This window comes from Anabrus simplex, chromosome 2 (assembly GCF_040414725.1).
Source record: "Anabrus simplex isolate iqAnaSimp1 chromosome 2, ASM4041472v1, whole genome shotgun sequence".
Classification (NCBI taxonomy): domain Eukaryota; kingdom Metazoa; phylum Arthropoda; class Insecta; order Orthoptera; family Tettigoniidae; genus Anabrus; species Anabrus simplex.
The window spans coordinates 979788138-979809471 of record NC_090266.1 but is presented as its reverse complement, the minus strand read 5'-3'; the positions used below and the strand labels follow the sequence as shown (position 1 = coordinate 979809471).

At 37.4% G+C, this 21334-nt stretch overlaps 1 protein-coding gene across 2 annotated transcripts in view; it reads right to left on the bottom strand.

The window, feature by feature from the left end:
* Atg1 (serine/threonine-protein kinase unc-51-like protein Atg1) overlaps window positions 1-21334 on the bottom strand; it is a 431394-nt gene that overhangs the window by 265471 nt on the left and 144589 nt on the right. The window contains exons 9-11 of one of the 2 annotated variants that reach the window (XM_067141810.2): window positions 19500-19660; window positions 19144-19313; window positions 8793-8855 (exon numbers count right to left, since the gene is read on the bottom strand). In XM_067141810.2, coding sequence (XP_066997911.1) covers window positions 8793-8855; window positions 19144-19313; window positions 19500-19660 — 394 coding nt within the window. The remainder of the gene's footprint in view (window positions 1-8792; window positions 8856-19143; window positions 19314-19499; window positions 19661-21334) is intronic. The other variant, XM_067141811.2, reaches the window with a different exon arrangement.

Genomic DNA, 21334 nt, shown 5'->3' with positions numbered 1-21334 from the left:
GAGTTGAGTTGGAACCAGTAACAGAAGACACATAGGGAAACAAGAAGCTTCTCATTCCCAAATGAAGATATTTTCAGAGAAATCCAACTGCTTCAGCAAGGAAAAGCAGCAGGAAGTGATCAAATTACTGGGGTGGTGTTAAAGACAATGGGGTGGTACATAGTGCCTTACTTAAAATTTCTTTTTGACTATGTCATAAACAATAATGTAATACCAAAGGAATGGAAGGAATCTATAATAATACCAATTTATAAAGGAAAGGGTGATAAAAGGAAACCAGAGAACTTCAGACCAATCAACCTGACCAGTATAGTTTGATATTAAACTCTCCAGTATTTTACAAAGTACATCAGAGGGATACGTGATGATAAAAATTGGTTCATGAAGAGCCAGTATGGATTTAGAAAGAAATTTTCTTGTGAGGCACAACTGGTGGGATTTCAGCAGGACATATCAGATCAGTTGGATTCAGGAGGCCAGTTAGATTGCATAGCCATAGATCTTTCCAAAGCCTTTGATGGAGTGGAACATGGAATATTATTAAAGAAATTGGAGGGAATAGGATTGGACGTAAGGGTTACACGTTGGATAAAAACATTTCTAAATTCAAGGGTTCAGAAACTCAAAGTAGAAAATAATGTATCACAGGAAGAGAAAGTTTGGAGGGGGAATTGCACAGGGTAGTATAATCAGTCCATTACTTTTCTTAATATACGCAAATGATTTAGGAAACAATATACCATCAAAAATAAGATTGTATGCAGATGACATAATTGTTTATAGGGAAATAAATAACATTGAGGATTGTTCAGAATTACAAAGGGACCTTGAAAGTATCCAACAATGGGTTGAAGAAAATAATATGAAGGTTAATGGAGGCAAATCAACTGTTACAACTTTTACAAACAGGAGCTTTAAAACTGAATTTGAATATACTTTGGATGAGGTAGTTATCCCAAAAGATGGCAAGTGCAAATACTTAGCTGTGAGATTTGAAAGTAATTTGCACTGGAAGGGTCATGTTGATGACATTGTTCGGAAAGCATACAGATCGTTACATGTCATAATGAGGCTACTTAAAGGATACAACAAAGAATTAACAGAAAAAAGTTACTCAAATGTGTTTCGCCCATTATTGGAATATGCAAACAGTGTTTGGGATCCTCACCAAGAATACCTAATAAAAGAAACAGATAGTGTGCAGAGGAAAGCAGCAAAATTTTTAACGGGGGATTTCAGGAGAAACAGTAGCGTTCAGAAATGTTAGAGGAACTTGGGTGGGAAACTTTAAGTAAGAGAAGGGAGAAAACTAGACTTACAGGGTATATATAGAGCCTATACAGGAGAAGCAGCATGGGGAAAAATCCATGAGAAGCTTCAGTTGGAAAATAATTATATCGGCAGAACTGACCACAAGTATAAAATTAGAAGGAATTTTAGCAGAAGCGATTGGGGTAAATTTTCATTCATTGGGAAGGGCGTGAAGGAGTGGAACAGTTTACCGGGAGGGTAGTGCTTGATCCTTTTCCAAAATCTGTATAGATATTCAAGAAGAGAATAAACAGCAACAGGGAAAATAGATGAAATGTTAGAGAACATTTGACCAGTGCAGGCTATTGTAAATAAAAAATGTGTGTGAAAAAATTAATTCCATCCCCTTGTCCACGGAGTTTGGACAGCCAAAGTAGGGGACTGCCTGTAGGGGTGAAGTACAGTGGGGACTTCGAGGGCCCTGGGACCGCTACGGTAGCTGTGAAGGCCCTTCAGGAACTCTGAAAAGTGGTGGCAAAAGGGACTCTGATTAAGACGCAGCAGGTCGTTATGCTACTTAGGTTCCAAAATGGGTAAAAAAAAAAAAAGTAAATAAATGCAATGTAAATTTTAATCTTATACCAGTTGCATAGTATTATTTGAAGTAATTCCACATACTGTATATGAGTTGACTATGTTTTTAAGTATAGGAGATATAAGTAGAATTTTGTAAACAATATAAATTTATTAAGGATGATCTGCTTGTTTAATAGAAAAAAATTGTTAGCATAAATTGTATATTATTGTATTCTAGAAAAAAATTTCTTCTTCTCTTGTTAATTTAAAATTTAGTGCTTGACAATAATGTATTTTAGTGTACTATCTGCCACCGAGGTAGACACCTCGTTTGCAAATAAAGAGATTTTGATTTGATTTAGAAGGTAATCAATGGAAGCAAATTATGGCAATATTTATTATTTTTTAAGCTGTTTCCATCTTAACTGCTATTAAACAAGCGTCTATGTGAAAGACTACAATAAGGAGTTCAATACTACTCGTTTGTATATCAGAGTAGCATATTTTCTTACATTACATTCAGCAGTGAATGACAAACTTGTTTGATTGGGTCAATAGGGGATCTAATTGTGTGTTTTCAATACAAGAAAACAGAAACCACCTCCATCAGTTCTAATAATGTATTAAGTGCTACAGCACAATGTTGGAACTTGGCAGTCATACATTTCGGAATATTGTACCCCTTAGAAACTGTCATTGGTAGAGCGCGCGCGCGCGCTCTCTCTCTCTCTCAGTTTGTAAAATGCATAGTTTGCATGAATTCCATGAACGCCTATCCCACTTGTAAGTACCTCATGCAAGGAGTAAGACGGTACTGAGGAACATTATGAAATGCAGCAAGTTTCAAATACAAATATTGATCTGATTTGATATGAAATTGTATAAGATGTTCTACAATCAGATCAAAGCATTACAAGCTAGGAAGGTGTGTAACAGGGCAGTCCACCAACAATCAGGACAAACATTTTTCATAGCGAGTACTTTTAAGAAATGTTAGTATACAATGTAGTTCGTGTTCACATGCTCCACAGAGATCATGTTCGGAATAGTATCGGTAGGCTGTTAGAGGTTATTCGGACAAATATGCATTTTTGTATAATGGATACCCAACAAGAATTTTAATCTTTGGATCGGAATGTGGAAGTGGATGAATTTTATACACAGTAAACAAACTTGATGTCAGAAGTCAAAGCCTGAACCAAGCATAACTGCATCCAAAATGAATGTCACAATTTTTTGGAAGACTGATAGAAATAAAAGTCTGCAGGTTGAATTTAGTCTGCATATTTTCCTGGAATGAGTTCTTTAATTAACTGAATGTCTGCTAAAACTACTGAACTGTACACGGGGACATCAAAACCTCCCAACCTGGGCCCAGTATACACAAGGCCATGCCCTGTGTCACAACCCAGGACCAAAAGTGAGTGACAGAGGAGTAACTAGTCTTCGAAAACACCTTGGTCCAGCTGGCCCAGGTAGTAGCAGCTTGTATGGAACTCTTGCCAGCGTTAAGGTTAAGTCCTTAATGGTAGTTTCGGTGGAGGAGGCATTCCAGTACTCAATCTGCTGCAGGGACTACTAAAGACTACGGAAGTTTACCCTAAGAAAAACCCTCTAATGTGTTAGGCCAAGTGAGTTAGCATTAGAGGAGAAATAAGAGTTGCTTTCAACAATGATAGAACAAGCTTCGGAGCGTGAGGGGAGTTCTTCATTCCCATACTCGGCCTGCTGGAGTGGAGAACTGATGATGACAATGTACCGTATAGTTAGACATCGAAGTTTGGTTTCCAAGACAAACACAAAAAGGCATGTCTCCAACCAGAGCGCATTTGACATAATTAAAAAATTATTCAGACCTCATTCATGCAACGGGCATATTTGCTAACGTACTGGCAAATACCTTTAAGTTAGGGTAGTCACTGTTCATCAATTTAAACAAATGACCTGTGGGTTCTCCTACCAGGACAAAAATAAAAGGTAACAAAGTTCCTTCCATCTTTGTGAGCAGTATAATCAGATAAGGATGTGTTGTCTATGATGGTATGTACTCTCTTTCTGTTTCTCATTGTTCCAAACTCGTATCAGATTAAATATCTTTAATAAATCACTATTGATCCAAATGAATTATTTCTGCAGGGCTTTAAAAATATTTGTCAACTAACTGCTGTATTTCCTAAAGAAATGAGTCCATATGTTGCCCACAACAGGTTTCTTCTTGGATAGTTTCTTCGATACTCTTCATTTCACACAATTCTGCATCAGGTTTTTTGATTTTTTTCATCCATGAGGTTGAAGCTGGAACTTTTTACACTATTTGAAGTGTTAATCTTGACCTTGAAAGCCATTGCCCAAATTCAAAGGATACAGACATGAAATATCCCATGCCATTTTCTAGCATCTTGAAATTCCAAAAAGACATCACAATTTATTTATTGTTGCAGTTCCTTAACTTTATTGACATTTTATATGTATGTGGGACCTATCAACTCATGTTCTAACATTGACTTTTTCATAACTGTTCATGTATTAATGTGTTGTTGTTGATAACCAATCGATTTTCCAAGGGACAAAGTATCAGGGAAAATTTCCTTTTTAACTTGACTGCTTGATCCATGGATCCATGGATTGCAAAATGTTGATGGGAGCCATTTTTAATCGTGGTGGTGGTGGTGGTGGTTGTGTCAAACCACTGCCTCCTGTAAATTCACTTGATGTGATACAACCTACTGCGTCATAATTCCAAAACAAAACACACTCGTCATCACCAAAATCGATGCCTTCATCATCATTGTAACTATCAGATGCATTCTCATCCATTACAAGCATATAGATTCATACATACATTCATACATCATTATAGACCGCTATGCTTATCAGCGTTTAGTCTGCAGGCCTCTGTGAATTTACTAAATGTTGCCACAATTCTCTATTTGCAACTAGTGCTGTAGCCTCATTTAGTTCTATACCTCTTATCTTTAAATCGTTAGAAACTGAATCTAACCATCGTCATCTTGGTCTCCCTCTACTTCTCTTACCCTCCATAAGAGTCCATTATATCCTCATTCTGAGTACCTTCCTACCATTGTTCCCACTTGTTTGTACCAGCAATCATTCACACTACTTTCATGTCTGTTACTTCTGAGTTATGAATAAGATATCTTGAGTCCACCCAGCTTTCACTCCCGTAAAGCAAAGTTGGTCCGAAAACACACCGATGTAAAGATAGTTTCGTCCGGGAGCTGACTTCCTTCCTACAAGAATACTGTTGATCGCAACTGCGAGCTCAACTGCATTAGCTTTACTACACCTTGATTCAATTTCACTTACTGTATTACCATCCCGGGAGAACATACATCCTGAATACTTGAAATTATCTACCTGTTCCAGCTTTGTATCCCGAATTTGACATTCAATTCTGTTGAATTTCTCACCTACTGACATCAATTTAGTTTTCGAAAGGCTAATTTTCATACCATACTCATTGCACCTATTTTCAACTTGCAGGATATTAGCTGCAGGCTTTTCGGCACAATCTGCCATTAAACCAAGTCGTCAGCATAGGCCAGACTGCTTACTACATTTCCACCTAACTGAATCCCTCCTGCCACTATATACCTTTCAGCAGATGATCCATGTAAACTACAAACAGCAAAGGTGAAAGATACAGCTTGTCTAACCCCTGTAAGTACCATGAACCAAGACCTCATTCTACCATCAATTCTCACTGCAGCCCAATTGTCAACATAAATGCCTTTGATTGATTTTAATAATCTACCCTTAATCCCATAGTCACCCAGTATGGTGAACATCTTTTCCCTCGTTACCCTGCCATATGCTTTCTCCAGATTTACGGAAAAAAACCACAACTGTCAATTCCTCTCGTAGCATTTTTCAATTACCTGTCGCATACTGAAAATCTGATCCTGACAGCCTCTCTGTGGTCTGAAACCACACTGGTTTTCATCCAACTTCCTCTCAACGACTGATCGCACCCTCCCTTCCAAGATGCCAGTGAAAACATTGCCTGGTATACTAATCAATGAGACACCTCAATAGTTGTTGGAATCCTTTCTGTTCCCTTGCTTATAGGTAGGTGCAATTACTGCTTTTGTCCAATCTGAAGGTACCTTACCAACACTCCATGCTAATCTTACTACTCTATGTAGCCATTTCATCCCTCCCTTCCCACTATACTTCACCATTTCAGGTCTAATTTCATCTATTCCTGCTGCTTTATGACAATGGAGTTTATTTACCATCCTTTCCACTTTCTGAAACGTAATTTCACCAACATAATTTTCCTCCACTCCCATGGGCCACCATGAAGATTTCCTTTAACGTTGAGAAGATTTTCAAAATATTCCCTCCACCTGCCCAATAATTCCCTGGGAACTATTACGAGTTCACCTGAATTACCCAGAACACTGTCCATTTCCCTTTTCCCTCCCTTCCTAAGATTCTTTATTACCGTCCAGAAAGGTTTCCCTGCTGCCTGACCTAGCCTTTCCAGGTTTTTACCAAAATCTTCCCATGACTTCTGTTTGAATTCAACAACTATTTGTTTCACTCTGTTTCTTTCATCTATGTACATTTCCCTGTCTGCATCAGCCCTTGTTTGGAGCCATTTCTGATAAGCCTTCCTTTTACGTTTACAAGCTGCTCTCACTTCATCATTCCACCAAGATGTTCACTTTTTCCCATCTTTACACACAGTTGTTCCTAGGCATTCCCTTGCTGTTGCTACTACAGCTCCCCTATATGCCACCCATTCTCTTTCTATATCCTGGACCTGCTTCTTGTCCACTATTCTGAACTTCTCACTAATTATATCCATGTACTTCTGTCTAATTTCCTCATCCTGGAGATTTTCTACCCTCATTCGTTTGCAGACAACTTCACTTTCTCAATGCTAGGCCTAGAGATACTTAGTTCACTACAGATCAGATGGTGGACTGTTTCATTGAAAAATCCCTGAAAAACCCATACATTCCTAACAGATTTCTTGAATTCAAAGTCAGTTAAGATATAGTCTATTATGGATCTGGTACCCTACCCTCCCATGTGTAGTGGTGAATATCCTTATGCTTGAAGAATGTTTTCATATCTTCTAAAACCATACTAGCACAGAAGTCCAACAGACACTTCCCATTCCTATTAGCTTCCATATCTACCCCACATTTACCAATCACCCTTTCGTATCCTTCAGTTCTATTTCCAACTCTCGCAATGAAATCGCCCATTAGCACTATCCTATTCTTGCTGTTGACCCTGACTATGATGTCACTCCATGTTTATAAAACTTGTCAATTTCATTGTCATCTGCACCCTCACATGGTGAATACACGGACACAATTCTTGTCCTAATTCCTCCAACTGCCAAATCTACCCACACCATTTGCTTATTTATGTGCCTAACAGAAACTATGTTGCGTGCAATAGTATTCCTGATGAACAGCCCTACCCCAGACTCTGCCCTTCCTTTGTTAACACTTGTCAAGTACACTTTATAATCTCCTATCTCTTCCTCATTATCTCCCCTTACTTGAGTATGACTTACTCCTAGCATATTCAGATGCATCCTCTTTGCTGACTCAGGGCAGTTCTAGTTTCTTTCTTCCATAAGCCCAATTAATATTGATAGCTCCCCATCGAATTCCATTCATTTGCCAAGCTGTTTCCAAGAAGTCCCTCGTCTGTCAAATAGGAGTGGGACTCCGTTACTCCCATAGGTCCGAGGCTTGCTTGAAATGTTCTGAGCTCGGTAAATTCATGAAGCAGGATGCTACCCTACTTACACATAGTCCAATAGGGACTACAGGTGGATTGTATAGCCCAGCCGCCTGAGCACTAGGAAGACCATGACTCAGAACATGTCTGAGATGCCCATTCCCATGCCATAGCGACTCTCAGGACCACTTACTAGGCCACTCAACCGTTGCCCATGGTTCACGAACTAGGACGTGACTACAGTAACCCACACCATGAACCATTTGGGACCTATCAACTCATCAACCATTTCATCAATAAAAATCTCTTTCCCAAATAACTGTTCTTTGTTCTCTTATGCAATGAGACATTTGTTGATTGTTGGTGGATGCCCTGAACAATCACTGCTTCACTATACACAAGCAATGAGAATGCCTTCAATAGTCTAATATCATATACGACAGTCACATTTTGATCCTCACTAATATGCCACAAATATGAAGGGTAAATGTAAACTAATCTTACAATCACATGCAAAGCTGCTGTATACCCAAGGTGCTTGCATAATAAACTTTTTGTAAAATGAGGCCCTGAAAATCTGACAGAACACGTTACAAGACTCAAGTGTTAACCATGCTACCTTGTGTTCGGTGAATTAACATGTATTTTTTTCAGGTCTTTCTCACAGATTTGGATTGATTTTGCTCCAGGATAAACAAACAGTGTCCTTAGCTTGTCAGCAGTTTATTAGGTTTGTAGACTCCTTCAGAATGACCAATAAAACAATTCATGATCATGATAAGCTCTTCGCCTTTTGCCGTGTCATACAAGGTCAAATCATTTACGTTTCGCAGAGAACTTTGCTCCGAATCTTCAGAAGAAAATCTCATCTGTTCACAAGCAAGACTTCTCTAATAATGAAGGCTTCAATTTAAGAATGCTTTATCGTTGGTCTATAATAGGTGGTACTCTTGTTAATCATTAGGGAAGTCCTGCTCGTTAATTGACAAGATTTTCTTGTGAAGATGCGGAGCTCTGTGAAACGTAAAGAATTTCAACTTGTTTCCTGAACATCTAAAAATCAGCAAAATTGTAAACTAAAAGTTGGAAGGCAATAAAGAGTATGATGTACATGGAAATATCACAGAGATTAGCATACTTTATAAATATCTGTATACTACAGTCTCCTAATCTATCACTATTTCACAGAAGTTTGTTCGGAGATGTAGGCACCAAAAAACTGTATCACTGTTTCTCACCTGGATCTGGAGAACTGGGCTGTGCAGGGGAAAACAATGCACCAGGTGAGGGTGGTAGCTCTCCTAAAAGAATAAAGTTATATATAGTACACTGAATATGGAGGGAAGCTCGTGATGTCTGCAAAAAGAAAGAAACCGAACTGTTCAAACAGTGTGTTGATGGATGAGACTAGCACATTTGAGTTTTGGCAGTTTTTTTTTTTTTCCTGCTTCAGAAATGAGGTTCTCAAAATATAAGAAGTGTATGTCCAAAAATAAAAATATGAATAATAAAATGAATCTAATATTTTACACTTTTGTTACAAGTGCAGCACTTTATCAAACACAAATAGATGGCCATTTTGTCAGAATATAAGTAAAGTATTATTATTTATAAATTATTATTTATAAATTTCATTTTCCGTATTGACAGATTCAAAGTATAGATAAGAAAAGTGTTTTTCCACCAATCAATACACAATTTATTTTAAATAGATTAAACTAGTACCGGTTTCGGCTCTTTAATGGCCATCATCAGCTAGTACATGATTTGTTTCCAGCCATTAGACAATTCACAAGTTGTTATTGTATTAGACATCCGGATGTCTAGTGGGGGATGGAAATGTATACAGTAGCATGTAATTAAAATATCAGTAGTCAAGGTAAAAAGTTACAATAAGTTAGAACATGAGCATGTAGGACATATTAAAACATATGGGTCATAATATAAAACACTTAAAAAGTTTTAACACATTAACATTTGGTAAGTATAGGTAGACAATTGTTAAAAAATTTTAGTTCGTGTTACATACAGCTAAAATCAACATAACATAAAAGCAAATGAACTACACAGAAGATAGAAGAATGGAACCAATGTAACATGAACTAAAATTTTTTAACAAGTGTCTACCTATACTTACCAAATTTTAATGTGTTAAAACTTTTTAAGTGTTTTATATTATGACCCATATGTTTTAATATGTTCTACATACTCATGTTCTAACTTATTGTAACTTTTTACCTTGACTACTGATATTTTAATTACATGCTACTGTATACATTTCCATCCCCCGTTAGACATCCGGATGTCTAACACAATAACAACTTGTGAATTGTCTAATGGCTGGAAACAAATCATGTACTAGCTGATGATGGCCGTTAAAGAGCCGAAACCGGTACTAGTTTAATCTATTTAAAATAAATTGTGTATTGATTGGTGGAAAAACACATTTCTTATCTATACTTTCTTATCTATACTATAAGTAAAGTATTTCGACTTAAATTTATTTGTTCTGTTTAGTAATTACTGTTGTTTTCCTTTGTATAATCAATTGTATACAGTTTTTGTATCAAACTAAATGGATAGTGAAAAGCTGCCGATACCCGATGCTGCCAGCTTCAATCGACTGTAAAAGAAAGCATGTTTTCTCCGGAGTATAAGACTAGCCTAAATTCTGAAACAGATTACTTTGAAATAAAATCAGCAGACTCTTAAAGGAAGACATGCACAGTTGTCGCAGGTACGACATCGTAACTGGTGTAAAACCTTCAATTATTGTGTTCAGTATATTTTTGGTCATATTTTATTAAATGCTAAATTATCTTTTATTAAATGTTAAATATGACTAATACATGGTTTCCCTGTAAATATAAATTAAAAATTTGTATAACCTCAAATATGTATTGTGTATAGGTTTAACCTCAAAATCTATATAGTCGAAAGCGGTAGAAAACTCTATAATATTCATATATTACATTTATTCTACTATAATTTGGTATATATGAAGGGTTCTGGAAACTTACTGTAAGGTTTATTATCCAGATACATGTACACACATCAGGAATGTTGGAGAAATTTCCATGTGTATTGGTAAACAGTAACGAAAGTTCAAGTACTACATTCAACCAGCTGGTCGATCGATGTTTCAAGTGAGTTCCATTAGAGTTGTCCCAGTGGGGACACATTTATAAGCCTCTATCCACCACCTTATTGGCCTGGGTGACTCGCCATTGAAATTTGTATCGCTTTGGAATTTTATTCCCACTCGCTTTTAATTTTATTTTCCGTGCGACTTACGTCGCTTATTATAATTGCATCTTCTCTGTTAGCGGAGTAACTTCCCATCGTTCATATACGATGTGTTTCATTACTTTTTTTCCTGTTATCTACTGGTCTGCCATCGGACCAGCCAGAGAGCGAGTCTCATGTTTGGCTCACTCGCTGTCCTATCTTCTCCTGGTGCACATCGCTTTTGTAGCGTGAAGTTAGTTAATTGTCGAGAACCATGATGGTTGGAAGCTTTATGTGGTGGCTCCTTGTAAGAGCATCTACCCACCTCAACATGCCTGGATAACATGTAAAGGATCAGGGCTAACGCCCTGAAGCGTTTTGCTTATTATTTTTTCTTACCTGGAGTGGACGTCTGCTACTTATTCTACCTAATTTTATCTCTACGTAATTGTAAGTATTTGGTGTATCCCTGCCAGCGCCAAACGTTAACTCCTGCCCATGGATTATCGAACTCGTAAGTTGCTTTCAAGATTGTTATTTTCCTTCACTCCTGGAGCTGGATGAATTTGTCTTGGATGCTTATTTAATTTAGCAGTTGCTCGCTGTTAAGGAAAAAAAAAAAAGAAAAAAACACACTAATTTGATGGTTCCTCTGTTCTGATAAACTTTAAAATTTTGTAATATGTTTTGGAATTCGGATTATTGACTGCACGGTTTAAACCTACTATGAGTGGAAGAAAACCTTTTCGGCACGATGTTTCTTGGCGCTAAATGATATTTCAGTTTTAGATTATGTTAAAGAAGTTCGGAGTGAAATATTTAATAATGTAAAGTCATCCATTAAAAGGATTGAGATCGCGAGATTATCTCCGTGGATTGGAATCTATTTCTTTCTTAAAATTTTTACCTCTTCTGACTTCCTTTTCTTTAAGTAAATTTTTCTTTTATGCTTTGGTAACGCTCACTCTTGCTGTCATCTCCATGGCAACCGTCGCCCATGGGAACTATTGTTTTGGATGAATAAATAGAATTGACGATGTTTTGGGAATTACTGTAATAAAATTTTGTGCTGGGCGTGTCTTCAAGTTGGGAGCTGTTGGCTCTTCATGGTGATTTGATTTTGTGTGTGCACGCTCTGTAATGATTAGTGCTGCTTGCTCTGATAATTAATGAAGAATTCTAATTTTTGGGGGGCGCGTTACCATCCTTGGTGCTATCTTGTTCTTCCATTTCGAAGCGTGGTAAATTTTTGGGGTCGTTTAGTGACCTGTTTGGTGTCTATTTTGGTGAGCGCCTTCGATTTTGGATATGCTTTCTGTGCACGTTATTTAATTTTCCTGTCGTGCCCACTGTGAAAATCTTTTGGTTCGATCTGAGTTGCCTCTGGTTTATGGCCTGTTACTTGACTTTTTGGTGAGTATTTGCTGTTTTTCTTTTTAAAAAGGATATTTGCTATCTCTTGACCTTTGTTTGCTTGTACCAGAAATTGCTGGTACGAGTGTTATAGAGTGTTGTAAGAACCCTTTCAGAAATCAATAATTCTGGACAGTTGATCGAACAGTATATATATCTAGCTGTCGATCAGTGAGTCAGTCAGGTTGGATTTGAGGCAAGTGTTGGACTGAGTGGCTATTGGGCTCCGAGGTGGAGGGCGAGTTCAAGAGAGCGTATGTTACAGTGCGTCAGTGTTGTTGATATCTGTACTTGTCAGAATCGACTTGAGGGTACTCCGCTATTAAGTGTTGTAGTGTCACTTGCTAGTGTGTATAACTGTGTGTTGTGACTTACAGTGACAAAGTAATTTACACAAGGAAGTGAACGTGTCCTCGTCTGATATTTCCGTCAAATAAAATCGCATTTGAGAACGATACACTCTTGCTACAAGATCAGGAGCTTGTCACCTGGAAGCAACATCAAGTTTTTGAAGTCAAAGTAAAGAACATACCAGATTTACGACCACTTATTCCTCCAGTTCTCCATTCTCTCTTCAAGAATTTTCCAACAGTGCGAAATAGCTGCCAGTCACTGCTTGTTAAAGTTGAAGCTCACCATGCAGGTAATGATGAAATGATGCATGATTAACTTGATCTTTTTTAAAATTATTTAATTATTTAAAACGAATGCTGATAGAGAATTCTTAAAATTATACAACAAGTGGAAGTCATAAGCATATGATTATTTTAATGTATACAGACAGTATGGCCATGTGAAATACTTCTACATTTTCAGCATAAGTGAAGCAAGTCCACATTTTATTTTTCAACATTTAATTTCAGCAATATACTTTATTCCAGGTTTTTTTGTTCCTATGGTTTAGGTAAAATATTAGATTGCAAATACATGCATACTGCATAAAAGCTGTGTGTATGATTTTTCTTTGATTGTTTCAAAATCAATGATTATCTCACAAACAGTTGCTGTGGTCTTGCACAATTTGCATATGGAGTGCCTCAAATAATGAACTGATTACCACATTACCTATGATGGTTCATTCCTATTACTGAAGCATTTAAGCAAGGTAGTGCTTTCTGCCAGTGCCGATTCTTTCTTACAGGAAAGAAACAAATAATCTTAAAGGGAAAAATGCTTGAATGAAGATTGTTTCAAACTGAGCAAGACATTCACAAATATACTAAGTTGCAAGAAGTTCAAGGAGAAAAATGTACAAGCAGGCACAGTGTTACAAGTCGTTTAATCATTTCAAATCAAACAGAGAAATGAAGCCAATGCAAAACCTGGGCAGCTATCAACATCATGCGATTATTTTTATGTTCTAAAAGTGAGTGTTATGCTGCAGGATAAAAATCAGTTGACTCTCCGTGATATAACAGAAGTCACGGAAATTAGTAAAAACTTTGCGTCACACAAATCTGATGAGGAAACTCAGCAACCATCAGACTGCCATGAAAATTGTTCCGCAAATGCTAACAGATCAACATAAACACGCAAATGTTGTATTCTATAATGATATTTAACGATGGTGAAATGAGAATGTCAGCTTTCTGAAGAACATCAAAAAATATAGGGTATATAGATATGACAAAGAAACAAAACTACAGTCATCACAATGTGTTGGGAAGTCATTGCAGAGACTGAAATAAGCACGAAAGTGATGGCAATATTGATGTTTTCCTCTTTACTGTTCATCATAAATACATTCCACAATGAAAAGGGAGGTGTGTTATTAGGGAGTAATAAGATGACAGAGATGCAAATAGAAAGAAAAGGGCTGAAATGTAGGTAAATGCAACCTGGGTGCAGCAGCACAACAATGCTCCTATGCATTCAGTGCTCCTTATTAAAGAGTTGTCAGCAAAGAATGATGTAAATAATCGCAGTCTGGCTAGTATCTCCCACCTGTGCATTCCAATAGCAATAGATGGTAATACCTGAAGGTGATAAATCTGGGTAAGTTGATTAATGATAGATATAATTTTGACAAAATTTAGTTTCTTCTTGGACAGACCTTGTACAATATTTACCATCAGAGTGTAGGGGGAAGTAGTAACTGGCACAAAATAATAATTTACATAAAAAAGGATCTATCACAATCCAATCCTCATTACCTGAATTTAAATCTTCCATAGGAGAGTTAGAATTCTAACCTTAACAATCATATGGAAAGTAACTATGTTAAAACCTAGACTACACAAAAATTTAGTGTAGAGAATAACTATTACAGTGAAAGCATTTAAGTATCAATTCAAAAAAAATACTAACGTAACAAGCTTTCAGTGGTATACATTACGAAGTGGAAGTCTTAGCATTAAAAAAAATTATAATTCTCAAACTCGTCACCATATACTCATCTTATCCTTGAAGAAAAAAAGGAATCCTATCTGCAGTTTCAGTTCTCCATTGCCGTTAGTGTCAGCAATGTAGATTTTAAAATTTTTAGAATATTTCCCCACAACCTCTTTTGTATTCCCTATTAAACAGTGCAAAGTTCATCTGCAAGTCTTTATTCATACACATTCTTATGAGAGCCTCTCAATAAGGAATGAAAATTTCAGTCCTAGGAATTGTTAAGCAACTAATCTAATGATCACAAATACTTTTATCATGCTGTTATAAATGCAGTGTAATATTTATTTAGAAACCATTCCTGTAGTTTTAGTATGCATGAAGAAAATCTTAATCATCTCTATATAAGGCAGTGTAATTTGGATTTCACTGCATAATGAAAGAGCCAGGAGCTTTAGCCATTCTTAATCGCAGTATTTAGCATTAAAATAAAGCGATCGTTTACTTCAGCCTTTATTTTTAACAAGTTAACAATTGCTATCGGACACATTTACACACTTATTATGAAAACATGTTCTCTTTCATTTCCCTTTTTCTTTACAGTCTCATGGCTATGAAAATTGAAGTATATATGCCCCTTAAAATGTTCAATTCAACACACACAGTTCAAGTGCCTTAACCTGAAAATCTACTGTTAACTGTATTTTCAATTCTCTATAAGAATAATCAAAGCAAATCTTTGTAAGACAAGCATTTACTTTCTTTTATATTAAGAAATCCATTTACTGATAAAATGGTTTTAAAAAACAGCTGTGAAGCAAAATGCCTCTGTTTGTTTCATTCTCCTACCAACAGTCAAATATTTAGAAATTTGTTTGGTGAGAGGGGTCAGGCATTATTTGTTAATATAGTAATCTAAATTTTGTGGATTTGGAATGTGTTATAGTCACATGACAACTAATTGTTCATGTGTTGTCTATCTGTCAACAGCCCAGAACCAGGTTGGATCCTCAAGTAGCACAAGAAAGAAAAGTATATGCAGTAACAAGGACACCACAAAACCTGATGGCAGTGTCACACAGAGGCAGAGGCATACTAGGCAACATGGGGAGTGGAGTAGTATGTCATTGCTTTCCTCACCGGGTTTCATTACTCAGAACCACTCGTGTCTCAGGAGATTCCATAAAGTCATAGTAAAAAATGAGACAGACTTCTGTGGCCCGTATCATAAAACAGATGCAAAAATACTGCATCCACCAAGAAACAGTCACAGGTGGACATCGTCTAACATAATTTCTTAATTACACCGTAGTGTGCTCTTTGGCTGTTATCAGCCCCTCCTTACTGAACTGCACTCCTGACCAACCTGATTATAGAAGTTGTAGTTGTATTTGCTATAGGCCGCCAACAGAAATTCAAATTCAATTTTTAATTGGTCAGTATATTAAATGTTGTTAATTGCACGTATAGGGTGGTCAGAAACAATGTGAACTGGGCGTATGGGAATTAGAGGGTTGAGATATCTCGCGCAGTTATCATTTTTTCAGCTGCTCAAGTTAGCCCATCAGATCACATCGTGGATGAATTCATGTGGGGTTTGCTAGGCTATCTGCACATTGCTTAAGACAAGCTTGAGAGCACCAATCAAAGAAAAGAACTTCGCCAGTGGACGGACCTCCGAGCTAACTTCAGCAGCTGATAAAAGAAAAAAAAAAGAAAATGAATGACAGTAGAAGTCTCTTATAGCGAGAATTCATAACAGCAATAAATTTACTCGTTATAGTGAATTGTCGTTATATTAGATTATTCGTAAAAGCCAGGGAGGGGGACCCATACACATTAAAATTGGTATGAAATGGCAATCTGGCTGTTCAAAACTGCATTTTTGTGGATGATATCCACACTAAGGCTTACTCGTTTGTTATTTTTCAAAATCCGATACTACGTAGAAGTATATGTTTAATTTCATTCTGAAAAAATATAATGTCACTCCAGAGGCCTCTGTGGCAAACGATTTAGTTTTCTTCTTCAGACAGCGTCACCTAGCCTAACCACATATGCATCATGAAAACATTTCAAGCACATGCAAATAAATGATAACCATGTTGCTATGATTTTACATGGGAATATTCCAAAATGTAATTAGACGCAAGAAAATATATATTTTTTTTTTGCTAGTTGCTTTACGTCGCACCGACACAGATAGGTCATATGGCGACGATGGGACAGGAAGGGGCTAGGAGTGGGAAGGAAGCGGCCGTGGCCTTAATTAAGGTACAGCCCCAGCATTTGCCTGGTGTGAAAATGGGAAACCACGGAAAACCATTTTCAGGGCTGCCGACAGTGGGTTTCGAACCTACTATCTCCCGAATACTGGATACTGGCCGCACTTAAGCGACTGCAGCTATCAAGCTCGGTGCAAGAAAATATAAACTATCCTCTGAAATCAGTGATTTACTCTGTCATACCTTGAGGTGAATCATATTACTACTTAATTTCAGTATATAACATTAAAATTAAGCGATCGTTTGCTTCAGCCTTTATTTCAAACGAGTTAATAACTGCTATTGGAGACGTCACTTACGCATTTATTATGAAAACGTGTTATCCGCTTTCTTTTTGAATTTCCTTTTAGAGAACAGCAGTCAACGGGCAATTACTAATCGACTCCGATATCGTTTTTGAATGTCGACAAGAGAGCTCGCAAGTGTACACAGGGAGAAAACGATAGTTCGATGATCAACAGCAATTTGTGGTAAATGTTTGTTTTCTTATTCAAACAGCGTCACCTTACTTAACTTCACTGTACTATATGTTCCAAGCGCAAGTAGAGAATTGATCAAATCTCGCTATAAATTTACATGGGAATAGCCTCGCCGAAATGTAATCTGACGCGAGAAAATATAAACTAACCTCTAAAGTCAGTGATAAGCTCTGCCATTTCTTGAGGTGTAACAGTATTGCATTTTTACTTAATTTTAGTGTAGAGTATTAAAATTAAGCGATCATTTACTTAGCCTTTATTTCTAATGAATTAACAACAACTACAATCACTATTTTATTTGTGTATTTATTACTAAAACATGTTGTCCGCTTTCATGTCTGATTTTCTTTACGGAACGGCAGTTGACAGGTAATACTAATAGACTCTAACATCGGCTTCAAATGTCGACAAGAGAGCTCGCAAGTGCACAGTGAGAAAATGATACTGTACTGAAGGTCGCATTTTATGGCAAATGCTTCATCTTTCTTATTCAAACAGCGTCAGCTAACCTAACTTAACCACATGTATACCATGAAAACATATATCAAGCGCCAGTAGAAAAGTGATAACCTTCTCGCTATAAATTTACATGATAATAGCCTTTCGGAAATTTAAACCGATGTGAAAAAATATTAACTAACCTCTGAAATCAATTATTCACTCTGCCATATCTTGAGGTGCATCCCATTCTTACTTAAAGTATTTAGCATTAAAATTAAGTGATCGTTTACCTCAGCCTTTATTCTTAACAAGTTAACAAGTGCTATCGGACACATTTACACACTTATTATGAAAACATGTTCTTCTCTTTCATTTCCCTTTTTCTTTACGGAACAGCAGTCGATGGGTATTACTAATCGACTCCAACATTGCTAATACCAATATAAATGGTCCATTATTGGACATTATTGGTATTATAAATTTACTCATTCGGAACAAATATTTCTGATTCCCTATGGGGATCAGCATCTATATCATCCGACATTGCTTTCGAATGACGACGAAAGAGCTTGCTAGTGGACATAGCGAGGAAACAATACTGAAGATCGCATGCAGTATAATGGCTGGGCGCATAAATATCGGTACCGGAAAAAATCGCGCGTGCTTAATCGCTTGTAATAACAGATGCATCAGTAATAAGGCTCTCGCTGTAACAGAAGGATATTACACAGTTTAATATAGGAATTTTGAAGGGACAGAAAAAGATCTGATATTATACCGGGGTTCTCCTTATATACCGTACTCGCTATGGCGGACTTCTACCGTAACTTGTTTCTTTTCAGGTATTTTATAATTTTTGCTGTTTGAAATTAGTTTCAGCAGACTGAAGAACCTAATCAACTGAGTCAAAACTGAAAGAGATGGCTTCAGATATCACACACACACACACACACACACACACACATGCGACTTATAATAGGATGCAGTTCTGAACAAGTAATAGCATATTATTCCAAAATAGAAAAAGAAAAGCAGAGCAAAATGCATGCTAAGGACAGAAAAGAAATAAGCATGTCACCAGAAAAATGTTAACCCATATTCCAGATCCCCCTTTTTCAGCAGCAGGTGTCAATCAGTTATGTGCTAACATCTGTAAATAGCAATGTGAAAGCCATGGAATTATAGGTTAATGCATCATACTGAAGGAAGCAATCACAACAACACAGTAATATTTATAACAAGCCCATGAGTAACTACAGTCGAAAAGAATATATAACTGAAATTCCTTGTACAGAAACAATGATAACTCACAAAAGGAATTACGTCAAATTAAAAATGAGTAACTAAACTAAGCACAGAAAAAAAGGGAGGGGGAGGAGAAATGTAACACAGTTACACAACATGCTTAATACCTGGTAGAGGGCATGATGCCGGTGGTGTAGGTGCTGAAGAAACAGGCTCAGGGAGACGCTGGAGGAATGGATGGTTAAAGAAACTATCGAACGGCATTCGATCCCGAGCATTACGCCTTAAAAGTCCCAGCAGTAGATCAGCTAATTCTGGAGAAGTTCCTACTGGAATTCTAATTAGAAATATGACCACACTTTAAATATTAAACACATACTAATCAAGTTAACATATATGATTCATCACTCAAAATAGATGTGACCTGTAATAACATTCTGCAGCAACTGAGTATACAAAGGGATTGTGTACAAATGAAAGAATATTGAGTTCAGAAAAGAAATACATGAACTGAAATACTCACTTTGGGGCAAGGTTTGCATTTTTCTCATAAAACTGCTTCAGTGCCTGTGGTGTCTGGGCCTGGAAAGGAGCCTTCCCTGTCAGGCACTGAAAAACAATAGTACCGAGACTCCACAGGTCAGCTTTGGCATCATACTGTAATGACATAATTACCTCAGGGGCCTGAAACATAAAGAGAATATTAAATTCTCAGCTAGCATGAATTATATTGAGGATATAAAAAAATCAAGATCTATCAGTGAAACATGGTTTTAAAAATTTGTAGCAAAAAATGAAAGGAAAAAGTTAATAATGTCTATTTTATATGATGGTTCATGTTTGAGGGTTACTGTAGTCACGTCCTAGTTCGTTAACCATGGGCAACGGCTGAGTGGCCTAGTAGGTGGTCCTGAGAGTCGGGATACCAGTTGCTGTGGAATGGGAGTGGGCATCTTGGACATATTCTGAGTCGTGGCCCTCCTTGTGCTCAGGCGGCTAGGACTATACAATTCACCGGCGGTCCATAACCCGTTAGAGGAGAGATCCCCAATTGGACTATGTGCAAGTAGGGTAGCATCCTGCTTTATGAATTTACCGAGCTCAGAACATTTTAAGCAAGGCTCGGACCTATGGGAGTAATGGAGTCCCACTCCCATTTGACAGGCGAGGGACTCCTTGGAAACAACTTGGCGAACGAAATGGAATTCGATGGGGAGCTATCAATATTAATGGGGCTTATGGAAGAAAGAAGGTAGAACTGGCTGAGTCAGCAAAGAGGATGCATCCTGATGTGCTAGGAGTAAGTGATATTCGGGTAAGGGGAGATAATGAGGAAGAGATAGGAGATTATAAAGTGTACCTGACGGGTGTTAGAACGGGAAGGGCAGAGTCTGGGGTAGGGCTCTTTATCAGGAATACCACTGCACGCAAGATAGTTTCTGTTAGGCACGTAAATGAGCGAATGATGTGGGTAGATTTGTCAGTTGGAGGAATTAGGACAAGAATTGTGTCCGTGTATTCACCATGTGAGGGTGCAGATGAGGATGAAGGTGACAAGTTTTATGAAGCACTGAGTTACATCGTGGTCAGGGTCAACAGCAAGGATAGAATAGTGCTAATGGGCGATTTCAATGCGAGAGTTGGGAATAGAACTGAAGGATACGAAAGGGTGATTGGTAAATGTGGGGAAGATATGGAAACTAATGGGAATGGGAAGCGTTTGCTGGACTTCTGTGCTAGTATGGGTTTAGCTGTTACAAATACATTCTTCAAGCATAAGGCTATTCACCGCTACATATGGAAGGCTAGGGTACCAGATCCATAATAGACTATATCTTAACAGACTTTGAATTCAGGAAATCTGTTAGGAATGTTCGAGTTTTTCACGGATTTTTCGATGATACAGACCACTATCTGATCTGTAGTGAACTAAGTATCTCTAGGCCTAGGGTAGAGAAAGTGAAAACTGTCTGCAAACGACTAAGGGTAGAAAATCTCCAGGACGAGGAAATTAGACAGAAATACATGGATATGATTAGTGAGAAGTTTCGAACGGTAGACAGTAAGCAGGTTCAGGATATAGAAAGTGAATGGGTGGCATACAGAAATGATGTAGTAGAAACAGCAAGGGAATGCCTAGGAACAACTGTGTGTAAAGATGAGGAAAGGCGAACATCTTGGTGGAATGATGAAGTGAGAGCAGCCTGTAAACATAAAAAGAAGTCTTATCAGAAGTGGCTCCAAACAAGGGCCGAGGCAGACAGGGATTTGTACGTAGATGAAAGAAACAGAGCGAAACAAATAGTTCCTGAACCCAAAAAGAAGTCATGGGAAGATTTTGGTAATAACCTGGAAAGG